General features: G+C 44.5%; 1 protein-coding gene across 4 annotated transcripts in view; it reads left to right on the forward strand.

The window, feature by feature from the left end:
* Positions 1–26,303, forward strand: part of LOC122561370 (6-phosphofructo-2-kinase/fructose-2,6-bisphosphatase 4-like) — a 178,037-nt gene that overhangs the window by 98,287 nt on the left and 53,447 nt on the right. For 2 of the 4 annotated variants that reach the window (XM_043713128.2, XM_043713130.2), the window contains exons 3-7: positions 20,466–20,591; positions 22,835–22,931; positions 23,219–23,285; positions 24,989–25,063; positions 26,183–26,239. In XM_043713128.2, the coding sequence (XP_043569063.1) occupies positions 20,466–20,591; positions 22,835–22,931; positions 23,219–23,285; positions 24,989–25,063; positions 26,183–26,239 (422 nt within the window). Of the gene's footprint in view, positions 1–8,918; positions 9,136–19,504; positions 19,659–20,465; positions 20,592–22,834; positions 22,932–23,218; positions 23,286–24,988; positions 25,064–26,182; positions 26,240–26,303 lie in introns of those variants that run through there. The other 2 variants (XM_043713127.2, XM_043713132.2) reach the window with 2 other exon arrangements.

The raw sequence follows: 26,303 nt of genomic DNA on the forward strand, positions 1-26,303 counted from the left end.
TGGTCTACCCCGTATTTTTAAGCTGTGTCCTCTGGTTCGACACTCACCCATCAGTGGAAATATGTTTCCTACTGCCAGAGTGTCCAATCCTTTCATAATCTTATACGTTTCAATCAGATCCCCTCTCAGTCTTCGAAACTCAAGGGTATACAAGCCCAGTCGCTTCAGTCTTTCAATGTAAGGTAATCCTGCCATTCCAGGAATTGACCTTGTGAACCTACGCTGCACTCCCTCAATAGCCAGAATGTCTTTTAACAAACCTGTTAAATGCTTTGAAGAGGTAACAAGTAGGTTAGACCAGGGAAACCCAGTGGATGTTATCTACCTAGACTTCCAAAAGGCCTTTGATAAGGTGCCTCATGGAAGGCTGCTGAGTAAGGTGAGGGCCCATGGTGTTCGAGGTGAGCTACTGGCATGGATTGAGGATTGGCTGTTTGACAGAAGGAAGAGAGTTGGGATAAAAGGTTCTTTTTTGGAATGGCAACTAGTGACAAGTGGGATCCGGCAGAATTCAGTGTTGGGGTTGCAGCTGTTCACTTTATATAGTAATGATCTGTATCATCGGCGAAGTTCTCCGATGATACAACATTAGGCCGACAGGCAGGTGGTACTGAGGAGGTGGGGAGGCTACAGAAAGATTTAGACAGTTGAGGAGAGTGGTCCAGGAAATAGCTGATGAAATTCAACATGGGAAAATGCTAGGTCTTGCATTTTAGAAAAAAGAATACAGGCATGGACTATTTTCTAAATGGTGAGGAAGTTCATAAACCCAAAGTACAAAGGGGCCTGGGAGTGCTAGTCCAGGATTCTCTGAAGGTAGACTTGCAGGTTGAGTCCGTGGTTAAGAAAGCAAATGTAATGTGGTCATTTATCTCAAGAGGGTTGGAATGTAAAAGCAGCGATGTACTACTGAGACTTTATAAAGCTCTGGTAAGGCCCCATTTGGAGTACTGTGTCCAGTTTTGGGCCTCACACCTCAGGAAGGACATACTGGCACTGGAGCATGTCCAGCGGAGATTCACATGGATGATCCTTGGAATGGTCGGCCTAACAATTGATGAACGGCTGAGGATCCTGGGATTGTATTCATTAGAGTTTAGAAGGTTGGGGGAGATCTAATAGAAACTTACAAGATAATGCATGGCTTAGAAAGGGTGGACGCTGGGAATTTGTTTCTGTCAGGCAGGGATACTAGGACCCGTGGTCACAGCCTTAGAATTAGAGGGGATCAATTTAGGGTGGAAATGAGACATTTCTTCAGCCAGAGTGTGGTGGGCCTGTGGAATTCACTGCCACGGGGCGCAGTGGAGGCTGGGACGTTAAATGTCTTCAAGGCAGAGATTGATAAATTCTTAATCTCACAAAGAATTAAGGGACACGGGGAGAGTGTGGGTAAGTGGAGTTAAAATGCTCATCAGCCATGATTGAATGGTGGAATGGACTTGATGGGCCAAAATGACCTTATTTCCATTCCTACATATTATGGTTTTATGGAAATGCAGAGTTATAAGGTAGGGGTGCGGGTATAGGTTGGATGCTCTTCGGAGGGTTGGTGTTGCCTCGATAGGCCAAGTAGCCTGCTTCTGCACTATAGGGACATTCAGCCTCCTATATGTTACAGTCTGATAGTAACTACTGTGTTCAGTGGGAAAGCCCAGGCACTGTCGTAAGAAGGGTTTTGACTCGATTCCTGTTCTGTGCTGAATCATACAGCACAGCAACAAGATGCTTTTGCTCAGCTTGTCCAAGCAGACTGGGTTTCCCAAACTGAACAAGTCCTGCATATAGTCCATGTCACCCTAAATCTTTCCAATCCATGTACCTGTTCAAATGTCTTTTATACATTGTAATTGTATCTGCCTTGACCACTTCCTCTTGCAGTTCATTTCATACATGCACCACCCTTTGTGTGAAAAAGTTGCCCCGTAAGTCCCTTTTAAATCTTTCCACTCTCACCTTAAACCTATGCCCTCTAGTTTTGGACTCCCCTATCCTTGGAAAAAGACTTTGGCCATTTACCTTATCTATGGTCCTCATGATTTTATAAACCTCTAAGGTAACCCATCAAACTCCTACGCTCCAAGGAAAAAAAGTCCCAGCCTTTCCCTATACCTCAAAACCTTTCAGTCTTGGTGGCATCCTTATAAATAATGTTAAGACTCCTTTGGTACAGTTCAGTCGAAATAAGAGATTAGAACCCAACTACTTCCTGATTGAATCTGCTGTGGCTTTAGGACCTTGGTCAAATGAGGAGAAATCTCGTGGGAGCTTCCTTCTGTCTGCAACAGTTACTGCTCTGGTATTGATAAAATTGGGAGGTGGTAACCACTGCAAGCTTATCTATGATGCTCTTATGGTCAAATTGACAGTCATTACTGTGAAGACTCTCAAATGTAAAATGGTCAGTAGATCAAATTGGTCACAGAGGGGCTGAATGGTAACCATTAAACCATATTGCAGCAAGTTATGTGGTTTTTAAGTAGGGAGAAATCAGTGTCAATTTATTTGAAGACTTTCCTATAAAACGTAGACAGTTTATCACGTTAAAAGTGCTACATAAATGCAAATTTGTTTTAAAGAAACGTTGCAGTGGTGGTGGGGGGGGGGGGGGGGTTGGCAAGGGAACAGACTGATCAGTTCTCTCTTGATAATAAAGAAAACAAAAGCTGTGATATCTCTATGGAGACATGATTTCGGGATGCCAATGTTGGACTGGGGTTGTCAAAGTTAGAAATCCCCCAACACCAGGATATAGTCCAACAGGTTTATTTGGAAGCACTAGCTTTTGGACTCCACAACTACCTGATGGAGTAGCACTCCAAAAGCTAGTGCTTCCAAATAAACCAACTATCCAAATATTGACTGGGATCACTACAGTACGAGTACTATAGATGGGTCAGTTTTGTCCAGTGTGTGCAGGAGGGCTTCCTGACACAGTATGTAGACAGGCCTACAAGGGGCGAAGCCACTTTAGATTTAGTACTGGGTAACGAGCCTGGCTGGGTGTTAGATTTGGAAGTAGGTGAGCACTTTGGACACAGCGATCACAATTCTGTCAGGTTTACTTTAGTGATGGAAAGGGATAGGACTTCACCGAGCAAGAGTTACAGCTGGGGGGGAAGGAAAATTACGATGCAATTAGGAAAGATTTAGGAAGCATAGAATGGGGATGAGCACATTAAAAATGTGGAGCTTATTCAAGGAAAAGCTCCTGTGTGTCCTAGATAAGTATGTACCTGTCAGGCAGGGAGGCAGATATAGAACGCGTGAGCCGTGGTTTACTAAGGAAGTGGAATCCCTGGTCAAGAAGAAGAAGAAGGCTTATGTTAGAACAAAATGTGAAAACTCAGTTAGGGCGCTTGAAGGTTACAAGGAAGTCAGGAATGACTTAAAGAGAGAGCTCAGAAGAGCCAGGAGGAGACATGAGAAGTTGTTGGCAGATAGCATCAGGGTTAACCCTAAGGCTTTCCATAGGTATGTCAGGAATAAAAGAATGACGAGAGTTAAATTATGGCCAATCAAGGATAATAGTGGGAAGTTGTGTGTGGAGTCAGAGGAGATAGGGGAAGCACTAAATAAATATTTTTCGACAGTGTTCACTATAGAAAATGAAAATGTTGGCGAGGAAGATACAGAGATACTTGCATCTAGACTAGAAGAGATTGAGGTTCACAAGGAAGAGGCATTAGAAATACTGCAGAGTGTGAAAATAGACAAGTCCCCGTGGGCCGGATGGGATCTATCCTAGGATCCTCTGGGAAGCAAGGGAAGAGATTGTCGAGCCTTTGGCATTGATCTTCAAATCATCATTGTCTCCAGGAATAGTGCCTGAGGACTGGAGGATAGCAAATGTGGTTCCCCTGTTCAAAAAGGGTAGTAGAGACAACCCTGGTAATTACAGATCAGTGAGTCTCACTTCAGTTGTTGGTAAAGTGTTGGAAAAGGTTATAAGAGATAGGATTTATAACCATCGAGATAAGAATAATCTGATCAGGGACAGTCGGCACGGTTTTGTGAAGGGTAGGTCATGCCTAACTAATCTTATTGACGTTTTTGATAAAGTGACCAAACAGGTAGAGGAGAGTAAACCAGTTGATGTGGTGTATATGGATTTGAGCAAGGTGTTCGATAAGGTTCTCCGCAGTAGGCTACTATACAATATGTGGAGGAATGGGATTGTGGGAGACATAGCAGTTTGGATCAGTAATTGGCTTGCTGAAAGAAAACAGAGGGTTTTAGTTAGTGGAACATGTTCATCTTGGTGTCCAGTTACTAGCGGCGTACTGCAAGGGTCGGTGTTGGGTCCACTGCTGTTTGTCATTTTTATAAATGACCTGGACGAGGGCTTAGGATGGGTTAGTAAATTTGCAGACGACACTAAGGTCGGTGGAGTTGTGGATAGTGATGAAGGATGTTGTAGGTTGCAGAGAGACATAGATAGGATGCAGAGCTGGGCTGAGAGGTGGCAAATGGAGTTTAATGTGGAAAAGTGTGAGGTGATACACTTTGGCCAGAGTAATCGGAATGCAAAGTACTGGGCTAATGGTAAGATTCTTGGGAGTGCAGATGAGCAGAGAGATCTTGGTGTCCATGTACACAGATCTCTGAAAGTTGCCACCCAAATTGACAAGGTTGTTAAGAAGGCATACAGTGTTTTGGCCTTTATTAATAGAGGGATTGAGTTCCAGAACCAGGAGGTTATGCTGCAGCTGTATAAAGCTCTGGTACGGCCACACTTGAAGTATTGTGTACAGTTCTGGTCACCACATTATCAGAAGGATATGGAAGCTTTGGAAAGGGTGCAGAGGAGATTTACTAGGATGTTGCCTGGTATGGAAGGAATGTCTTACGAGGAAAGACTGAGGGCCTTGAGGCTGTTCTCGTTAGAGAAAAGAAGGTTGAGAGGTGACTTAATAGAGACATAAAAGATAATCAGAGGGTTAGATAGGGTGGATAGGGAGAGCCTTTTTCCAAGTATGGGAACGGCAAACATGAGGGGACACAACTTTAAAGTGAGGGGAGATAGGTATAAGACAGATGTCAGAGGTAATTTCTTTACTCAGCAAAGTAGTAATGCTTTGCCTGCATCGGTAGTAGATTGAGGAGAAAGTGAGGTCTGCAGATGCTGGAGATCAGAGATGGAAATGTGTTGCTGGAAAAGCGCAGCAGGTCAGGCAGCATCTAGGGAACAGGAGAATCGACGTTTCGGGCATTAGCCCTTCTTCAGGAATGAGGAAAGTTGGTCCAGCAGGCTAAGATAAAAGATAGGGAGGAGGGACTTGGGGGAGGGGCGTCGGAAATGTGATAAGTGGAAAGAGGTCAAGGTGAGGGTGATAGGTCAGACTGGGGTGGGGGCGGAGAGGTCGGGAAGAAGATTGCAGGTTAGGAAGGCGGTGCTGAATTTGATGGATTTGACTGAGACAAGGTGGGGGGAGGGGAAATGAGGAAACTGGTGAAATCCGAGTTCATCCCTTGTGGTTGGAGGGTTCCTAGCCGGAAGATGAGGCGTTCTTCCTCCAACCGTCGTTTCGCTGTGGTCTGACGATGGAGGAGTCCAAAGACCTGCATATCCTTGGTGGAGTGGGAGGGGGAATTGAAATGTTGAGCTACAGGGTGGTTGGGTTGGTTGGTCCGGGTGCCCCAGAGGTGTTCTCTGAAACGCTCCGCAAGTAGCCGGCCAGTCTCCCCAATATAGAGGAGGCCACATCGGGTGCAAAGGATGCAATAGATGATATGTGTGGAGGTACAGGTGAATCTGTGGCGGATATGGAAGTTTCCTTTGGGGCCTTGGAGGGAGGTGAGGGGGGAGGTGTGGGCGCAAGTCTTGCACCTCCTGCGGTTGCAGGGGAAGGTGCCGGGAGTGGAGGTTGGGTTGGTGGGGGGTGTGGATCTGACGAGGGAGTCACGGAGGGAGTGGTCTTTACGGAATGCTGATAGGGGAGGGGAGGGAAATATATCCTTGGTGTTGGGGTCCGTTTGGAGGTGGCGGAAATGACGGCGGATGATGCGCTGTACATGGAGGTTAGTGGGGTGGTAGGTGAGGACCAGTGGGGTTCTGTCCTGGTGGCGGTTGGAGGGGCGGGGTTCGAGGGCGGAGGATCGGGAAGTGGAAGAGATGCGGTGGAGGGCATCGTCGACCACGTCGGGGGGGAAATTGCGGTCCTTGAAGAAGGAGGCCATCTGGGATGTGCGTTTTTGGAACTGGTCCTCCTGGGAGCAGATGCGGCGGAGTCGAAGGAATTGGGAGAATGGGATGGCGTTTTTACAGGACTCTTTGGACTCCTCCATCGTCAGACCACAGCGAAACGACGGTTGGAGGAAGAACGCCTCATCTTCCGGCTAGGAACCCTCCAACCACAAGGGATGAACTCGGATTTCACCAGTTTCCTCATTTCTCCTCCCCCCAGCCTGTCTCAGTCAAATCCATCAAATTCAGCACCGCCTTCCTAACCTGCAATCTTCTTCCCGACCTCTCCGCCCCCACCCCAGTCTGACCTATCACCCTCACCTTGACCTCTTTCCACCTATCACATTTCCGACGCCCCTCCCCCAAGTCCCTCCTCCCTATCTTTTATCTTAGCCTGCTGGACCAACTTTCCTCATTCCTGAAGAAGGGCTAATGCCCGAAACGTCGATTCTCCTGTTCCCTCGGTAGTAGATTGACCACCTTTAAGTACATTGGACAGGCAAATGGACGTACATGGAATAGTGTAGGTGGGATGGGCTTCAGATTAGTATGACAGGGCGGCGCAACATCGAGCGTCAAAGGGCCTGTACTGCGCTGTTATGTTCTATAAATCTGTTGGACTATAACCTGGTGTTGTGTGACTTTTAACTCTATGGAGACAGAGATATTAACCTGAAACCTTGACTCTTCCTATCCTAGGATATTTCCTGACCTGTGGAATATTGTCGAGAGTGTGGTGCTGGAAAAGGAATCCTGATGAAGTGCTTATGCCCAAAATGTCGATTCTCATGCTCCTCAGATGCTGCCTCAGCGGCTGTGCTTTTCCAGCACCACACTCTCGACTCTGATCCCCAGCATCTGCAGTCCTCACTTTCTCCTGGGGAATATTGCTAACTTATTTCAGTTCTTATTTCCAGTATCATCTTATTTTGCATCCATCAGTTGGAGTTGTGTGTGATATAAACCTCATGATATTTCCAACTCCATGACACTGACTGACGCAGTCCCCTTATTCCCTTCACCACCTCCATGTTTCTGGATGCTTGAAGATTCCAGAGCCTGAAGCCAGGACTGTTCTGAAGCTCTCCTCATTCTCCACAAGTTCTGCCACATGTTTCCTGGTCCTTCCACTGGTCAGCCCATCTTCATGCCCTAAGCCTTGCTTTCTGAAACCCTCCCCCATACACAAACTCATGAAGATCTGCCTAAGTTTGCTCCATGCCACATCTTCATCCTCGGTGAGAATTGTTCTTTCTGTCATTGTTTTGACTCCAGCTTCTCGCACATTGTTGCCACTTTTCATTCTAAAACTGGTCACTGATTCTCCTCCATCCTACTCTGAGACTGTTGCCTCCGAAGAAGGGTTATACCTGAAACGTTGACTTCTCCACCTCCTGATGCTGCCTGCCTTGCTGTGTTCCCCCAGCCTCCTGCCTGTCTCTCCTGATGCTGCCTGCCTTGCTGTGTTCCCCCAGCCTCCTGCCTGTCTCTCCTGATGCTGCCTGCCTTGCTGTGTTCCCCCAGCCTCCTGCCTGTCTCTCCTGATGCTGCCTGCCTTGCTGTGTTCCCCCAGCCTCCTTCCTGTCCCTCCTGATGCTGCCTGCCTTGCTGTGTTCCCCCAGCCTCCTGCCTGTCTCTCCTGATGCTGCCTGCCTTGCTGTGTTCCCCCAGCCTCCTGTCTGTCTAACCTTGGATTCCAGTGTCTGCAGTAAATTTTTGCCTCCGTAAACTCATTCCCCTGTTCACCTTTAAAAAGAAAAGCAATAAAATCCACTTTGCTTTCAAAAGTCTTCGTTCTTAATTTGAGTGTTTCTATCACTGTGTTTTTGTGAATTGGTTTGGACTATTCCGGGTGAAATGAGTGCTGTTGTTTTAACAGAACTGAGTGAGCAATGGTGTTGACTGGACTGGTTCATTTCTCTGCCTTTATTCCTGATGAAGGGCTTTTACCCGAAACGTGGTGTTCCCTGTTCCTCGGATGCTGCCTGAACTGCTGTGCTCTTCCAGCACCACTAATCCAGAATCTGGTTTCCAGCATCTGCAGTCATTGTTTTTACCTCATTTCGAAGGTTGTGTGCTATCTTGGTTTCTTTCGGCTGCTTTGCTCGGTGTCTATTGGTAACTTGCTCAGAGTTAAGCAACATCTGTTATTCTGCAATATGTTTCCTGCCGTGAGCAGGCTGATTGGTGCTCGCGTTGTAACACTCCCAGCATTGGCTGTTTTGACATGAACATGATTTTCCCACGTGAGAGATCCACTGGGATCCTGCAACGTGGAATGAACCCGCAATGATGCAACATTTAGAAAAACTTGTGTGTACCTTGTACATTGGCACAGAAAGTATCCAGTGATTGTATAAAACAAGCATTTGCCAAGAAATAATTCAGGGAACAAATACACATGAGATTCTGTGTAAAAATGTAACTTTCTGTGTAATTAGATTTTTAAAATAACTTTTTAAATAAATACCAATCTGAACAAAAGTGCAGATAATATTTGAAGAAGTAGAGAATTTAAGAAAAAGGAAATTGCCAGAACAGAGTGATTAAAGTTCTATGGCAGCTGTATTTATTTAAGATCGCTATAAAATATTAGCTTGACTTTGTTGACGTAGACTTTGGATTGTACATTTTGACCTTTATAATCTGAGTGCCCGTGATTTAGGATATTTGTGGTAGTTTGCAGTTTGGTTTCACGTGACATGATCATTGCTATTGCCTAGTGCTCAATAAATGGCTGCAAACAGGGAAGAGGGAGCAACCTAGACAGCAAGGCAGGTCGTTGACAAACCACATCGATGGCAGTGTGGATTTAAATTTGCAGCTAGACAAAGGAACGAGGGCTAACATGGCAAATTCGCATCTGGAACTCACTCAAAATCCTCTAAAGAAGATTTGGATGCCTTCTAAAAATGGCCTCTGTGAGATGCACACTTCACAAAGGAAGGGTAGGTATGGAGCCTGGCAAAGGGGTGCACACCAATTCTCAACCGTTTTGTGACTGGGTTGTTTGAAGGTTCTGGTCCTGGGAGTGGCTGATAGTACAACACTGCTTTAAAAGTCTTGTTGCTCCATTGAGTCTGCAGTGCTGTGATGCCAGTGAATATGCTCAGACAGCCTGCTGCCTGGAGACAGATTTAGCCTCAGCCTTTTCTTAGTGTTTGCATAACTTTATAAGGATCCTGCAATAAAATTGCTGAGTTAACATGGGTTACAGTACATGATGGGTCAGAATACAAACTGCAATTCTTTGCAACCAGCTGCAAAGGTACTGCTTACATGTTGGGCTATAGATTAAGCTATAGCTGTTGCTTCTGTGCGCTTGAGTAGAAATTAAGGTCTGAAGCTGATTTGTGTGTTAAATGTCAAACTTGCCTGTGAATGAGTAAGATGCAGCGGTTTGCATTAAAACTGATACACATGCACAATATGTGTAAGCAGTTCTAGGTATAGTATTTGCATTAGTGGACTAATTCAAGGTAGAATAAATATCTGAAATAAACTTTCATTTCCTTGTTAGCTTTGTAAATATTAAGGTGAGTCATGCAGTGATTGTGGTTGCTGCTGTGTGATTCTTCCTGTGATCAATTTCTGATTTTTTTTTAATGTGAGTGACTTGTACTGAGCACATGTTGGATCATTATGACAGACTTGCTTCACCTTTAGTTTTCACAAAGGAAATGGATAATGTGGATTTTCCAGTAAAAGAGAAGAGGAAGGTGATGTATTGAAAAAATTATTACTTAAGTTGCGAACTCCTCTAATTCAACTAGAATTCCTGTTGTGACTACAAGAGATAAAGGTGAAGATAGCCAAGGCATTTGTCATTATCTTTCGATCCTCATTGGATGCAGCAGTAGTACCATATGGTTCAAAGTTTGCTATTGGTCTCCCACGATTCAATAGGGTGTGAAGGTTACACCATGAAATTACAGACTAGTCACTTCATGATCCATTGTGAGGAAATATTGAAAGCCATTGTCAGAGATAAGATAAACTTTCATTTGGAAAAACACAAGTGAATCAGGAAGAATTTTTTGATTGTTTAGCTACAGCCATAGAGGTGTACAGCATGGATACAGACCCTTCTGTCCAACTTGTCCATGCTGACCACATATCTGAGCGAAATCTAGTCCCATTTGCCAGCAGTTGGCCCATATCCTTTTTAAACTCTTCCTATTCATGTACCCAATCCAGATGTCTTTTAATTGTTGTAATTGTACTAGCCTCTACTCCATCATCTGGCAGCTTATTCTGTACAAGCACCACCCTGAGTGGAAAAAGTTGCTCCTCGGATCCCTTTTAAATCTTTCCCCTCTCTCAGCTTGAACTTATTCCCTCTAGTTTTTGACTCCCCGACTCTAGGGGAAAATACTTTGTCTATTTACTCTATCCATGCCCCTCATGATTTTATAAACCTCAGTCTTCCATGTTCCAGGTAAAATAGTTAGAGACAAAAAGAAATGCAGATGCTGGAATTCAGGACTGAAGAAGGGTTACACCTGTAACGTTGACTTCTCTATCTGATGCTGCATGGCTTACTGTGTTCTTCCAGGTAAAATAGTCCCAGCCTATTCAGCCCCTTCCTATAGCTCAAACCCTGGCAACATTCTTGTAAATCTTTTCTGAATCCTTTCAAGTTACATAACAACATCCTTCTGATAGGAGGGCGACCAGGACTGCACACACTATTCCAAAAGTGCCCGAACCAATGTTCTGTACAGCCGCAACATCACCTTCCAACCCCTATACTCAATGCTCTGACCAGTAAAGGAACACATACTAAACGTCGCCTTCACTATCCTATCTACCTGTGACTCCACTTTCTAGGAGCTATGAACCTGTACTCCAAGGTCTCTTTGTTCAGTAACTTAATTTTTGACTCACTTGAATTATTGGTGAGTTAATAGAGAACATTGGTAGTGCAGTAGATGCTATATATAGGGACTTGTGGATAGCTTTTGATAAAACATTGGGAGATTGATTAAAAAGATAGAAGTCCACAAAGGTATTTATAAATACAATTCAGTAACGTGGGCAGAGGGTGGTAGGTGGTTTGCAGAACAGGTGGTGGTTTGTGCTAATATTCCTCAAGGGTCAGTTTTGAGTCCAATAATCTTTGCAATTTTTATTTTTAAAAAAACCTTGAGCTGGATGTAAGGAGTTAAAAGTTGGGAAAGTAACAGATTGTGATGAGAATAGTATCGGTCTCAGGATAGTGAAGATATACAAAAGAAGCGGAGTGTGTGTGAGAGAGAGAAAAGAGAGTGAGTGCTAACTGAAGGGGCATGGGCTGCTGCAGACACACATCCTTAAAGATGACGGCAGGAAGTGATCAAGTAATTAACGACACAGAAATGTTACTTGGGTCCATAAGACATGGAATAGAATAATAAAAGCAGAGAGGTCATACTGAAACTTTATGAATTATTGAATAGGCCTCAGTCACATGCTAGGGAAAGTGCAGAGGCCTCAGTAAAAGTTTCCGAGGGATGAGGGACTGAGTTAGGAAGAGATCAGCTCCTAGACAGCAGGCAAGGAGGAACCAGGGACAGTTAGCAACACCAATAGCAAAGAGAGGCTGGAGAGAGGGATGAAGGAGGAGGAGGAGAGGTGGGAGGGAATATGGGAAGGATCGAGGTGAAAGTGGAATGGGAGAGGGAGGGAGTAGAGGGGTGATACCAGATAAAGGCAGCAAGGAAATAAAATGACACTAGGAAAGTCAAGGGTTGATTGGTTGTTGAGTCACTGCTGTTAAGGAATGTCTTTCAACTCCAGTCATTTTGAAAAACACAAATTTCTGAATGAATTTATAGGCACGGCAGAGGGAGCTGATTGAAAAAGCAGCAGGTCAGGCAGCATCCAAGGAACGAGAGAATCGACGTTTCGGGCATAAGTCCTTCTTCAGGCTTATGCCCGAAACGTCGATTCTCCTGTTCCTTGGATGCTGCCTGACCTGCTGCGCTTTTCCAGCAACACGTTTTCAGCTCTGATCTCCAGCATCTGCAGCCCTCACTTTCTCCCAGAGGGAGCTGATTGTTGAGTAAGGGTAAAGAGTTTCTATTTTCTACTAATTTCCAGTTTTTAATTAACACTGCACGAGTAAGTTGGAATTAAGTTCAAGTTATTAAAATGACAGTAAATAAAATAACTTTGAAGTGAAAGTATGGCAGAGCAAGCTCAGCAAAGCAGAATGTCTGTCCTAAGGCATGAGAAGAGTCATTGACCTGTCACATGACCTGGACAAGCCCTCATGTAGTCATATCACTGGCTGCACAGGTCATGGTATAAAAGAGACAGCAGCAACTTGGGAGAAAGTGAGGACTGCAGATGCTGGAGATCAGAGCTTAAAATTGTGTTGCTGGAAAAGCGGAGCAGGTCAGGCAGCATCCAAGGAACAGGAGAATCGACATTTCGGGCATTGCCCGAAACATCGATTCTCCTGTTCCTTTGATGCTGCCTGACCTGCTCCGCTTTTCCAGCAACACAATTTTAAGCAGCAACTTGGATACAAGATTGGCTGAGGGACAGGGAGAAAAGGCCAATGGATTTTTTTTTTTTGGAATGGAATTGCCCAGGGGTATTCTTATTCCTGATTTTGTGTGTGTGTATAAATATATATTATTATAATGCTCTGAATCTTGGTGTGCTGGTGACAGTTTCAAAATTTGTAGATCTCCAGAAAATGTTGGAGAATTGCAAACTGAGGACAGTGTAGAATTTCAAAAGCACGTTGGTCAAGTGTATGGATAGGTGGCAGAAGTTCTGAATGCTGAGAAGTGTGATGTGATGCACTTTGGTTTTAAAAAAAAGGCCACAAAGACCAGAATAAAATGAACGGGGTATTCTAGAGTGTGCAGAAGCAGGGAGATCTGAATATAAATGTGTGTAAGTCATTAAAGGTGGCAGGACAGGCAGAGAGAGCTGCTCGCAAGGTATGCAGTATTCTAAATTTCGTTTACAGAGACAGAAGAGCAGGGAGGTTATAGTGAACTTTAATAAGACACAGGTTAGACCTTAGCTGAAGTATTGTGTAATGCTGAGAACCGTACACAATAGGAATGCTCTGAATTGAGTACTGACGAGGCTTGTGAGAATGCTCCATGGAATGAGATCCTTCAGCTTTGAGAAAAGATTAAAGAAGTTGGAATTGTTTTCCTTGGAGACCTGATGGAAGTTCTCAATGTACGAGGGGCCTGGACAGAGTCGATAGGGAGAAACCATTCCTACTCGTAAATGGATTGAGAATCAAAAAGTGCAGTTTTAGTGTTTTGCAACAGAAGTAAATGTAAGACCATAAAATGTAGGAGCAGAAATTAGGCCATTCAGCTCATGTCTGCTCTTTCATTCAATCATGGCTCTTGAGTTTCTCAACCAGATTCTTCCTGTTTCTCCACATTACCCTTGGTCTCCTTGACAATCAAGAACCTATCCATATCTGTCTTAATTATACTTAATGACCTGGCTTCCACAGCCTCCTGTAATGAATTCCATGAATTCACCACTCTCTGGCTGGAGAAGTTTCTCCTTATCTCTACTATAAAGAGCTTTCCCTTTACTCTAAGGCTGTACCCTTGGGTCCCAGTCTCTCCTATCAATGGAAACATCTTCCCAATGTCTACACTGTCCAGGCCATTCAGTATTCTGTAAGGTTCAATTAATTCTCGGTCTCTCGGTCTCTCGGTCTCTGGGGAGGGGCGGCGGGAGGTAGGGAGGGGGAGGGGCGGCGGGAGGTAGGGAGGGGGAGGGGCGGCGGGAGGTGGGGTGGGGGAGGGGCGGCGGGAGGTGGGGAGGGGCGGCGGGAGGGGGGGGTGGGGGGTTAGGGGGCGGTGGGGGGGGGCGGCGGGGAGGTGGGGGGGAGGGGTGGCGGGAGGGGTGGCGGGAGGTGGGGGGGAGGGGTGGCGGGAGGTGGGGAGGGGCGGCGGGAGGTGGGGTGGGGGGCGGGGTGGGGCGGCGGGAGGGGTGGCGGGGGAGGGGCGGCTTGGGGGGGCGGGGTGGGGTGGGGGGGAGGGGCGGTGGGGGGGTGGAGGGGTGGCAGGGGGGGAGGGGTGGCGGCAGAGGGGGGGATGGGGGGCGGGCGGTATGAGACGGGGGCATTGTACTCAATGTAATTGCAAATTGTAGCAGAGATTCTTGTTCTATAAATGTTCTACAAATTCCTTTTGAAATCCACTCACTGGGAGACACGTGATTGCTCTGTTTGAAGGAATGCTTGTTGGTCAGGTTATGAAAGAACATCTTTGAATCATGGCCTTCAATCTCTTTACGTGCAACTGAGAACATGACTGATTCATGTTATCAACCCATCCTAAATTAACCTTTTCCAGACTGTGGCACTTCCCCAGTACGGACCCCCCAACAGTCCGGCACTACCCCAGCACTGTTGGGAATTCCTTTCCTGAAGGCAATATCGACTGCCTTTTCTCTCAAGTATTTGGTTTTAAACCAGGAGATTAATGGCCTCTATCCAACAATGTGGAAAATTGCCCATGTATGTCCTGTACATAAAAAGCAGGACAAATCCAACCTGGCCAATTACCACTCCATCAGTCTCCATTGAACTTCAGTAAAGTGATGGGAGGGGTCATCAGCAGTATTATCAAGCAGCACCTGCTCAGCATTAATCTGCTCAGTGATATCCAGTTCGGGTTCTGCCAGGGCCACTCAGCTCCTGATCTCATTACAGCCTTGGTTACCACAGTGTTGTGAAGTGGCAGGAGGAATGGAGGAGCTGAATATTATTTAAATGGGGAAAGATTACAAAAGCTAAAGGACAGGGGGCTTAGAGTCCTTGTCCATTAATTTCAAAAAACGAGCATGGGGTTTCAGTAGGTAATGAGGAAGACGAATGGAATGTTAGCTAATATTTGAATTGAGTTTATTGTCATGTGTACCGAGGCACAGTGAAAAGCTTTGTCTTGTGAACAATACAGGCAGATCACATAGTTAAATAGCATAGATAAGTAAATAATAGGTAAACAACAGCAAAAACAAAAAACACAGGTAAGGGGCAAATGTTTGAGAGTCCATTCAGTATTCTAACAACAGTAGGGTAGAAACTGTTACGAAACCGGCTGGTACATACATTCAGGCTTCTGTACCTTCTCCCCGATGGTAGAGGTTGTAGAAAAACATTACCAGGATGGGATGTATCTTTGAGAATGCTGGTGGCCTTCCCTTGACAGCGGGCCTGGTAGGTGGATTCTGTAGATGGGAGGTTGGTCTTTGTGATTGTCTGGGCCGAGTTCACCACTCTCTGTAACAGTCTTCGATCTTGAATTGTACAGTTGCCATACCAGGTAGTGATACCTCCAGACAGAATGCTCTCGATGGCACACCTATAAACGTTGGAAAGGGTATTCACCATCATGCTGAATTTTCTCAGCTGCCTGAAGAAGAGATGTTGCTGGGCCTTGGTAACCAGTGCATCCACACGAAGAATCCAAGAAAGCTTGTTGTGGATGACCACTTCCAGGAGGTTGACACTCTCCACTCGTTCCATCTCTGTGCTGTTAATGTGAAGGGGGGCATGAGTGACATCCCGCCGAAAGGCAATAATGAGTTCTTTGATTTTGCCGACATTGAGAACTAGGTTGTTATTCCAAAGGGAATAGAGTATAAAAGTAGGAAGATTATGCTAAAGCTATATGGGGCTGTGGACAGACCACAGCTGGGATACTGAACTATTTGGTTTCCTTGGAGGCAGTTGGGAACATTCACTTAGCTGATCCTGGGTATGGAGGGCTTGTGTTATGAGGAGAGGTTGACTATATTCAGTGGAGTTTAGAAGAATGAGAAGCATTATTATTGAAATGTAAGATTCTTAGGGGACTTAGAGGGCAAGATGTGGAGAGGTTTTTTCCCTTTGTGGGAGACTCTTTAGGAACAAAGGGAATAATCTAAGATTAGGAGGAATTTCTTCTCTGAGGGTGGTGAATCTGGGGAATTTTTTATCCCACACAGCTGTTGAGGTTGAGTTGTTAAGTATATTCTAGGTTTATGGGGAAAAGCAGGAAAGTGGAGTTTAGATCAGCCATGTTCTTGTGGAGGAACTGACTCAATGGGTTGAATCGCCTAATACATCTCGGTCGTATTATTTAAAAATGGATAAAGGACTGAACTCCAGAATGTGGATAAGAGTGTCTGCAGTTAACAGGGAAGTACCATTTGATTGAGTGCGGCATCAAAAAGGTTGAGCAAAATGGGAATCAGTCTGACAGCTCTCTTTCCTGGTAGGTCTAACACAATAACAAAAGGGAGATGATTGTGGTTAGAGCCATAGATGTAGAACATCAAAGAAGGTCCTTCAGCCCATTGCCTCTGAGCTGGTCAAAGACACCACAACTATTCCAATCCCATTTTCCAGCACTTGGCTTGTAGCCTTGTATGCTTTGACATTGCAAGTGCACATCTAAATACTTTCATGGTAAGGGTTTCTGCTTCTACCATCCCTTTACAGGCAGTGAGTTCCTGATTCTCAACACCCTCTCGGTGAAGAATTTTTCTCACATCTGAGTCATAGAGTCCTACAGCACAGGGACAGGCCCTTTGGCCCAAACTGGTCCATGCTGACCAAACTGTTCATCAACGCCAACCCCATTTCCCTGAACATGACCAATATCATTTTAAACCTTTTTCCTATCCATTTATTTATTTGTCAAAATACCTTTTAAATGTTGTTAATGTACCCGCCTCAACTATTTCTGCTGGTAACTCATTCCATATGCGTACAACCCTCTGTTTTTTAAAAAAAAGTTGCCCCTCGGGTTCCCATTTATTCTTTCCCCTCTAACCTTAAAACTGGTGCCCTCTAGTCCTTGATTCCCCAACCCTGGGAAAAAGCCTGAGTGCATTCACCCTATCCATGCCTGTCATAATCTAATATACTTCTATGTCCTCCTCTTCCCTTACTTAAATCTATGCCACCTGGTCATTCATCTGTCCAAGGGGAAAAGTTTATTTCTGTCAACTCTAACTATATCGTTCGTAATTTTACTCCTCTCAATTATGTTCCCTATTTTTGAAGGTCAGTCATCTCAGCTCCAGGACATCTCTGCAGGAGTTCCTCAGGGGAGTGTCCTCGGCACAACCATCTTCAGCTGCTTCATCAATGACCTTCCCTCCCTCAAGGGGGTGTCCGCCAATGATTGTATAATATACAACACCATTCACAACTCCTCGGATACTGAAGCAGTCTGTCCAAATGCAGCAAGACCCAGACAATATCTAAGCTTAGGCTGACAAGTGGCAAGTAATACAGAAGTATAAGAGACAATCTAACTATTGCCCCTTCACATTTAGTAGCATTAGTATCATTGCATTTGCTGGTACAGACCTGGTAGACCAAAGGGCCTCTTTTTGTACTGAGTGATGCTAATCGTTTGTGTCGAGATCCTGGGATTTACCATTGACCACAGTGGTTACAAGAGATGTTACTAATGTCCCTTGGACAGCACCTTCCAAACCCACAATCACTTTTATCTAAAAGGACAAGGGCAGCAGAAAAATGGAACTCCACCTGCAAGTTCCCTTTCAAGCCACTCACATCCCGGTTTGGAAATGTATCGCTGTTCCTTCACTTTCACTGAGTCAAAACCCTGGAAATTCCTCCTTAACAACACTGAAGTTTTGAAAATACTAAATGGGCTAGAGGTTCAGGAAGACAGCTGACAACCACCTCAAGGGCAACTAGGGACGGGCAATAAATGTTGGCCCAATCGGCGACATCCACATTTCATGTGGGAATTAAAAAAAAGAGCTGAGTTAATTTAGTTGATACCTACCATCCTGGTACTCATGTCACACAATTGTGGAGTTGTTACTGAACAAAACGTGATGTAGATGTTGATGAAATCGTTTCTTTGTGGTTTCCTAGTGTTAATTCAGTCCAATATTCTGTTAACAAATGGTCATTTGTGCAGAGACCTTACAACATGAGTTCAGCTGTCTCTCTGAGCTCCCTTTGTGCTGTTTGTAGAGGATCTTAAATAGCCTGTGGTTCTGAATGGAGAACCCTCGCAAATGCCAGCCAATAACCATCCTCCAACAAGAAGCAATCTAACTACAGTCTTTTAACATTCAATGGTATTATCATTACTGAATTTCCCACTGTCAACTTTTCGGTAATGGTAATAATAGACCAGAAACTGACAGCTTTATAAATACAGTGGCTACAAGAGCAGGTCAGAGGCTAGGAATAGAGCAGTGAGTAACTCACTTCCTAATTCTCAAACACCTGTCTACTATCTACAAGTCACAAATCAGGAGTGTGATGGAATACTCCCCACTTGTTTGGATGGGTGCCTCAAGAAGCTTGACACTATCCAGGACAAAGCAGCCATTTGATTGGCACCACATCCATCCCTCCACCACCAGCGCTCAGTAGCAGCAGTGTGTACTATCTACAAGATGTACTGCAGAAATTCACCAAAGATCCTCAGGCAGCACCTTCCAAACCTCTACCACTTCCATCTAGAAGGACAAGGGCAGCTTATAAATGGAAACACCACCCCCTCCAAGCCACTCACCATCCCAACTTGGGGAAAATAGTACTGTTCCTTCACTGCCGCAGAGTCAAAAACCTGGATCGCTGTTGCTAAGGCATTGTGGGTCTACCTATAGCAAGTAGACTGCAGTGGTTCAAGGAGGCAGCTCAAGATCCTTGAATGAATAAGGAAAAAAGGGCAACCCCTCTTTTGTTTTTTTTTAAACAGAGACTCCCTAGTTCTAGATTTTGCCTGAATGGTATCATCCCTGACACAGCTGATGGGGAAAGGCTGATCTGAATCTGACATGTTTGTCTGTCACTTGGGAGTCCTGACACTCGCTGTTATACAACATTGTCCTGGTGGCTCAGAAGCAGACATGTCTATCTGGTTTTCCAAGTGCTTAAGCTGTCAGGTGTCCGAGTGGTTGCTGCTTCATGTCAGCTGTGTAGGTTTGACACGGAACCCGGATCCAACTGTCAGCTTGTGTACCTGTTGACCCATTCCAGAGTTACTGATACCTGTGTTGTCGCATGTACCCTTTAAATAGAACAAGCTGTGCAGCGCTGGCCAATCTCCTTCAGTAAGCTGCTTTAATTTTTCACTGGAGTCAGCAAGTCTCTAATTTAATTTGAAATGACCTGACCCACAACTCGCTGCAAATTCAGTCATCACCCTCCTGACTAACTCGTGGTAGCTTCATGAGGAACTGTGGCCTTCACCTCTTGCCTGCTAATTGTATTGACTAATCAGTTAGGGTCATGGTGATCCTTGGGTCGTATCAACAACAGTTTTTTTGACTGCTGCTTGCCCCACAATACAAGCCCTCTTACTGCTGGATCGCTGGCTGGAGCACGCACACAAACTGAGAAAGACCACACAAGCTGCTGAACTGTCTCCCTGTGCTCTTGGAGACAGGGGAATTGAACCTTATGCTGGACACAGGTTTAGGATACAAAGCATCTTGCTCTGTGCCTCCATGTTAGGTGCTGATTGCTGACTTAAACAGTTCTTATTTAACGGAACGCAGTTAGTAATTTAATTAGAAATTGTAGTCTGACTTGCTGTAAGTTTTAAATATAATTTTCTGTAAATGTTTCAGACAAAAGAGGATTCAACTTTACAACTGAAATTTTGTTCTGAATCTTAATGAAAGAGATTTGTAGACTGTTTCAAAAATTATTTCTTGCCTTGTTTAGAGATAACTTAATTATCTTCAAGCAATCAAATTGTCATTTGAATTCTCCTTTAAATTATTCAAACTCAATCTCTCTTTTCTGTGACCAAGCTGAACATCTGGAGCAGGAGTCAGTGAGGGGGAGGTGGGTGAGTGAGGGATGGGGCGAGGGGGTCAGTGAGGAAGGGGACGCGGGGCAGGGTGGTGTCAGTGAGGAAGGGGACGCAGGGTTGGGGGTCAGTGAGGGGCAGGGGGATCAGTAAGGAAGGGGACGCTTTCAGGTAAATTGTAGACTGTATAGGGAGTTATGTCAGTCTTGTATGACTTCAGTTCAGATTTTGAACGCAGCTAATTCACATCTCCCACATCATCATCATGAAGCAGTTGCTAGATTGTGACAAAGTGCCTTAGTCTTGGAAATTCTGGAGAGCAGTGTGCAGAACCTCGCGGTCAGATCAATGAGTTAGTAAAGAGTTCCTTGTGCATTCTGCACTTTCTCATGCTGTACTGAGGCAGAGTGTCAAGCTACTGGTGGAATGTTTGGAAATAGATTGGATTTAAAATGATTATTCTGTGTGCATTTTGACAATAATTGTACACTCTCTTTTCATTACAGTATGGATCCCACATCTTACAAACTCCCCCTCACTCATTGTCATGGTGGGTCTCCCAGCCCGAGGGAAAACGTACATATCAAAAAAACTCACTCGATATTTCAACTGGATTGGGGTTCCCACGAAAGGTAGGTTCCTGAGTGTGACTCACTGTTGTAGTTAAGACCAGCTGTGTATATGTTAACCTGCCATAAAGGTACGTAGGCAGTAATGTCGACCAATTACTAACAGCTAAATAAGATTAGAACTTTATGAAGGACTGGGAGCATTAAATTATTTCATAAAATAAACCTACAGAATATACTGGGTCATTGCAGGAAGCTCTGCCTCTGAGTTACTTTCAGATGAACGAGTTGTTAAGCAAACTAAAGTAAAAAATTATGGATGCTAGAATTCTGAAATTAAACAGAAATTACTGGATATTTTGCTTGTCTATTCTACATACCAAAGTGGAAAGCCTCACAAACCCTGTCTTCCCACATTACACTGCATCTGCCAAAGGTTGGTCCGCTCACTTCACTTATCGATGTCCCATTACAGACTCCTCTGATTCTCCTTGCAATGTGCTTTCCCCTATTCTGGGTTCAGCAGCAAATTTGGTGATAAGACAGTTATTGGCTCCATCTATATCAGAGATTATAACTAGTTCAGGCTCCAGTACTCATCCCTGTGATTTCCCACTATTTACAATTTGCCAGTTTCAAAGTGGCCCTTTTATCCTGACTGGTTATTTTCTGTTAGCCAGCCATCTATCCAGACCAATCTTTTACCCCAACACCATAAGCTCTTTATTAGAATAAAATAGTATCCCTACGGTGGGGAAACAAATCCACAGCCACTCTCTGAAGAACAACACACCTAGACTCACCACCATCCCCATAATCCTGTTTTTCCCATGGCTAACCTACCTAACCTACACATCCCTGGACACCACAGGTAATTTAGCACAGCCAGCCCACCAAACCTGCATCTTTAGACTGTGGGAGGAAACTGGAGTAGCTGGAAGACACCGGGAGAATGTTCAGACTCCACACAGTCACCTGAGAGTGGAATTGAAACCTGGCGCTGAGGCAGCAGTGCTAACCACTGACCCACCGTGCCGCCCCAGAAGATTACTTTGTATGTGGCACTTGTATCAAATGCCTTTTGGAGATTAGTGACCACGTCATTTGTTTTCCCTTTATCTACCTGCTTGTTCCATCCTCATAGAACTCTGAAATTCACTTTCACCAAACCATGTTGACTCTGCTTGATTGTGTTATGATTCTCCAAGTACCCTGCTATAAGATGCTTGATAATGGAATCATTGCTTGGTCATACAACACTCGCGTATTGCTGAAGAAGATAAATTCTCTTTAAGCTTTTTTGTCTGGCACTCATCAGGACAATTCGCAAAAATAGCAATTCAAAGGAAAAATGATCATCTATCCTTCATTGGAGGGTGCTGATTGGTTGGCAAGCTTCACTTGCTAACAAGACCCACATGGCAGGGATTCTTATAATCAAAATGGAGGACTGAGGTCATGTTGTGAAGTTGTAAAACTCAATATTGATTCCTAGAGGCCGTAAATTCCTTGAGTGTAAAATTTGGTGTTGTACGGACCCATTGTCTCCTTCTCACAACTGCCATTTACGACTATTTCATGTCTTTATTCCTTTTCCCACCCATTACCCTCACCATCTGATCCACTTACACCCCGCTCCCCTACTGTTGACAGCATCAAAACCAGTTCCAAAGAAATTATTGCCAGACTCGAAATGTTATTTTTATTTCTGTCTCACAGATACTGTCTGGGCTGCTGAGTTTATCTTGCACTTTCTATGTTTGCATCTGATTTTCACTTTTCACAGTCTTTTGCTTTTTATGCCTATTTTATATTCTATCCCCCCTTGCAATAAGTGACATTTTATTTACCTCCCTAATCACTTGCTGCACCTGCATATGAACTTTTTGTGATTCATGTATCAGGGCATACAGTTTCTGTGCCTTTGGTCCCTTCATCAAACTGTGTATGCAAATTGGAAATAGTTGAGGTTCCCAGCTCTCTAGACCATGGACAGAGTATGAACTGTTTAATATCTGTCACTCAATATCATTTCTCATCTTACTGTCAGAATATTATTCTCTGGTCCATTAGGGATGTGCTCCCTTTGTATTTAAATTTCAGTTTAGCTCTGAAATTAAGAGGTTTCTTAACTGTATATTCTGGGACTGCTACCTTCACAATATCATGCATTTAGATGTTAAGAACAGCAAGTTTTGTGATATTTCACAGTGAAAAGAGTTAGTGTTGATATTTGTGATGTATCACAGAGCACTGACCTCTTATGTTAGTAAATGTAGAAATGGATAACTCTCTTCCATTCACAGCATTTAATGTTGGGCAGTATCGCCGTGACCTGGTGAAAACCTACAAATCTTTCGAATTTTTCCTTCCTGACAATGAAGAAGGATTGCAAATCCGAAGGTAAGACTCAGTGGGAAGACAGAGCTGAAAATGTGTTGCTGGAACAGCGCAGCAGGTCAGGCAGCATCCAGGGAACAGGAGAATCGACGTTTCGGGCATAATTCCTTCTTCAGGTTTCCTGGATGCTGCCTGACCTGCTGCGCTGTTCCAGCAACACATTTTCAGCTCTGATCTCCAGCATCTGCAGACCTCACTTTCTCCTCAGTGGGAAGACAGTCACTTTATATTGTGTTGTCTGCTGTTTATCAGCTTGATTATTGAATTGTCTGGTGTCTTTCTATTTGTAGACAATGCGCATCAACAGCGATGAAAGATGTGAAGAAATATCTCGATGAAGAAGGGGGTCAGGTGGCGGTAAGTGACAAAGGCACAGAATCTTGTGGCTGTTTGAGTTTCTTGGGCAGTGCATTGTGGGCTGTGATCTGCCTTCTATATGGACCAGTGTTTATACAGGCTGTCTCCCCAGTGTGGAGGAGATCACATCGAGAGCAACGGACAGAGTAGATGACTTATGTGGAAGTACAGGTAAACGTCTGTTGGATGTGGAAGGATATTTTTGGGCCTTGGATGGAGGGGAGGGGGAAGGTGTGGATGCAGGTTTTGCACTTCTTACTGTGGCAGGACAAGATGCCGTGAATTGAGGGTGGGTTGGTTGGGGGGGTGGGATGTGGAACTAACAAGGGAGTCGTGGAGAGAATGGTCTCTCTGGAACACAGGGAAATATACCCCTGGTGATGGGGTCTGTTTGTAGAAGACGGAGATAGTGGAGGATGATGTGATGTATCTGGAGATAGGTGAGGTGAAAGGTGAAGACCAGGGAGGTTCTGTCCTTGTTGCAATTGGAGGGGTGTGGTTGAAGGGCAGAGGTGTGGGAAGTGGATGAGATGCGCAGGAGGGCATCGTCGACCACGTGGGAGAGGAAATTGTGGTCTTTGAAGGAGGAAACCATCTGGGATGTTCCGTGGTGGAATTGACCATTCTGGGAGCAGATGCGGTGGAGGAATTGGGAATGAGGGATAATGTTTTTACAGGAGTCAGGGTAGGAGGTGGTGTAGTCCAGGATGATGGACAAGCTTTGGGGAATCAGAGAGTGAGTTACTTGCTGCAGGATACCCAGCCTCTGAACTTCTCTTTAGCCACTGTGTTTATGTGTCACATCCAGCTGTATTTCTGGTGAATGGTAACTCCCAGAATGTTGATTGGAAAGCCCAGGATCATTGTTGGTTCGTGGTGTCCTAACTGAGAATTTTGTGACAATGAATAGCTTTGATAGAATAATCAAAGCAAAAGGCATGGATTTTTTTTCTCAATAACCAGAGGGTCATGTATTTCTCTTCAATAACCAGAGGATCATGGATTAGAAATTCTTGGTAAATAATCTAAAGGATAGGTGAGGACACATTTTCATTTTGAGAGATGGCAGGACATGAAATAGGGTCACTCAATTTCTGGAACCTGACCCTATGAATAATCTTCGAGTGATGTTGACAAGATCTCAAGGAAGAGGAATTTATGGAGTTGCCCACACAAAACAGGTGTGGGATACTAAATGTGCTGCCTCTTTCAAAGAGATATCATCAGCCCAATTTATTTATTTAATAAGCTTGTTTAGTGAATCCAAATCACTGGAGATGTGATCATCACCTTGTTTGATGAATTTAAGGTGATTAGTCAGTCCCTCAGTCTGTCGAGGGAGCTTCCTCATTGTTTCTGAATCTCCACAAATGGTTTGTACTGGAGCCTCAGGGGAGATGTTCACTGCACAGGTGCCATGGCCTGTCTAGATCCTGTTTAGCAGAGAGTGCACTCAGTGTGGGGGCTCAAAATCTCTGCTCCCCCACCACCTTACCACCCTGTACTCCTCCTGCTCAAGTACTCCACGCTCCCCCAACACAGCACATACCATCATCCTTTCTAACCTACCTGAATCACTCCACACTGTACACCCCCTAGCATGCTCCCCACTGACTGCAGCCCCCTCCCTGAACCTCCATACTGCCCACCCCCTGCTGCCTCTTGTGCATTTTCTGAAATGCCTTCTGTTAATTTCCTGCCAGGTCTTCGATGCCACGAACACGACACGAGAACGGAGAGACACCATCCTAAACTTTGCTGAACAGAATGAGTACAAGGTAAGTTTGTAGTCAAAACTGGGTCCACGCTGTGAATTGCGGGTGCTGTTGTTTCCCGTTGTGAAGCTATAAACCCATGCAAGACAATAGCTGGTAGCAATTACTGTACTCTTTCAAACGTTGTTGTTGCTCTGGCCCTGAATCCTCTATAATCAGCACAATGACCACATTGCCCAACAGCATGATGTGGTGAACTCTCTTCCTGTGTATTTCTGCAGTGATCGTGACAGGGCCACTTCCCTCCCAGTTATGGAGTTCCCAACCACATGATGCATTTGTCTTTTCCATTGTGTTAGTCATGTCCTTGCACAAATCCAGCCAAAGCCCCCTCAGTCCTGTCCCCTTCTATCTTCGTCTCCTAACTTTTGTTTTGTATATTCTTGTATTTGACCATTTTCCTACTTCATTTGAATTGAATTAGATTTAGTTTCACACGTACTCACCTGAGCACAGCAAAAAATTTACAGGTCGCCATTTACAATGCCACCAAGGTACAGATTCTTGGCTCATTAATGTCCTTCAGGGAGGGAAATCTGCGCTTATTACCTGGTCTGGCCTATATATGACTCCAGACCTACAGAATGTGGTTGACCCTTAACTGCCCTCTGGGTAATTTGGGATGGGCAATAAATGCTGGCCTAACCAGTGCCACCCATAGTCCTGTGGAAAAATATTAAAACAATGTCTGCTGCTACCTACAATCACAGTATCTTAAAATTGTAGAAAATAGCAGAACAAAATATTCATAAAGTGTGCAGGATTAGACTGGCTGAGAAACTAAAGGGTGTGTGGAGTGAGGAGGAGAGTGGGATTAGATTGAATGAGATATTAAAGGGTGCAGGGAGTGATAGCAAAAATGGTTTTAGTATTTTTTTTAGAACCATAGAAATAATTCATCACAGAAGTGGCTCATATATCTATGCCAACCCTAAGATACCCAGCTTTAATCTAAACATTTGTGGAAGATGATCGGTTTGAAAGTAGCATTTGATCAAGGAACCCAAAATGAAGTTGTTACACTTTTTTGTTGAGTTTCTGGAAGTGAAATGATTAAAGTTTATGAAATTGATTTCCACCTTCCCTTCTGATCACTGATTCTCTGATCCACTTTGATCCAAGGTGTTTTTCGTTGAGTCCGTCTGTGAAGATCCAGAAGTTATTGAGACAAACATTGTGGTAAGTTAGATATTGATAGCTGTGGGTTTTGTCTGATAGGCTGCTTTCTACGTCACTGAGCGAG

This window comes from Chiloscyllium plagiosum, unplaced genomic scaffold, assembly GCF_037043375.1.
Source record: "Chiloscyllium plagiosum isolate Xiang-an unplaced genomic scaffold, Cpla_swu_hap1 HiC_scaffold_14, whole genome shotgun sequence".
Classification (NCBI taxonomy): Eukaryota; Metazoa; Chordata; class Chondrichthyes; order Orectolobiformes; family Hemiscylliidae; genus Chiloscyllium; species Chiloscyllium plagiosum.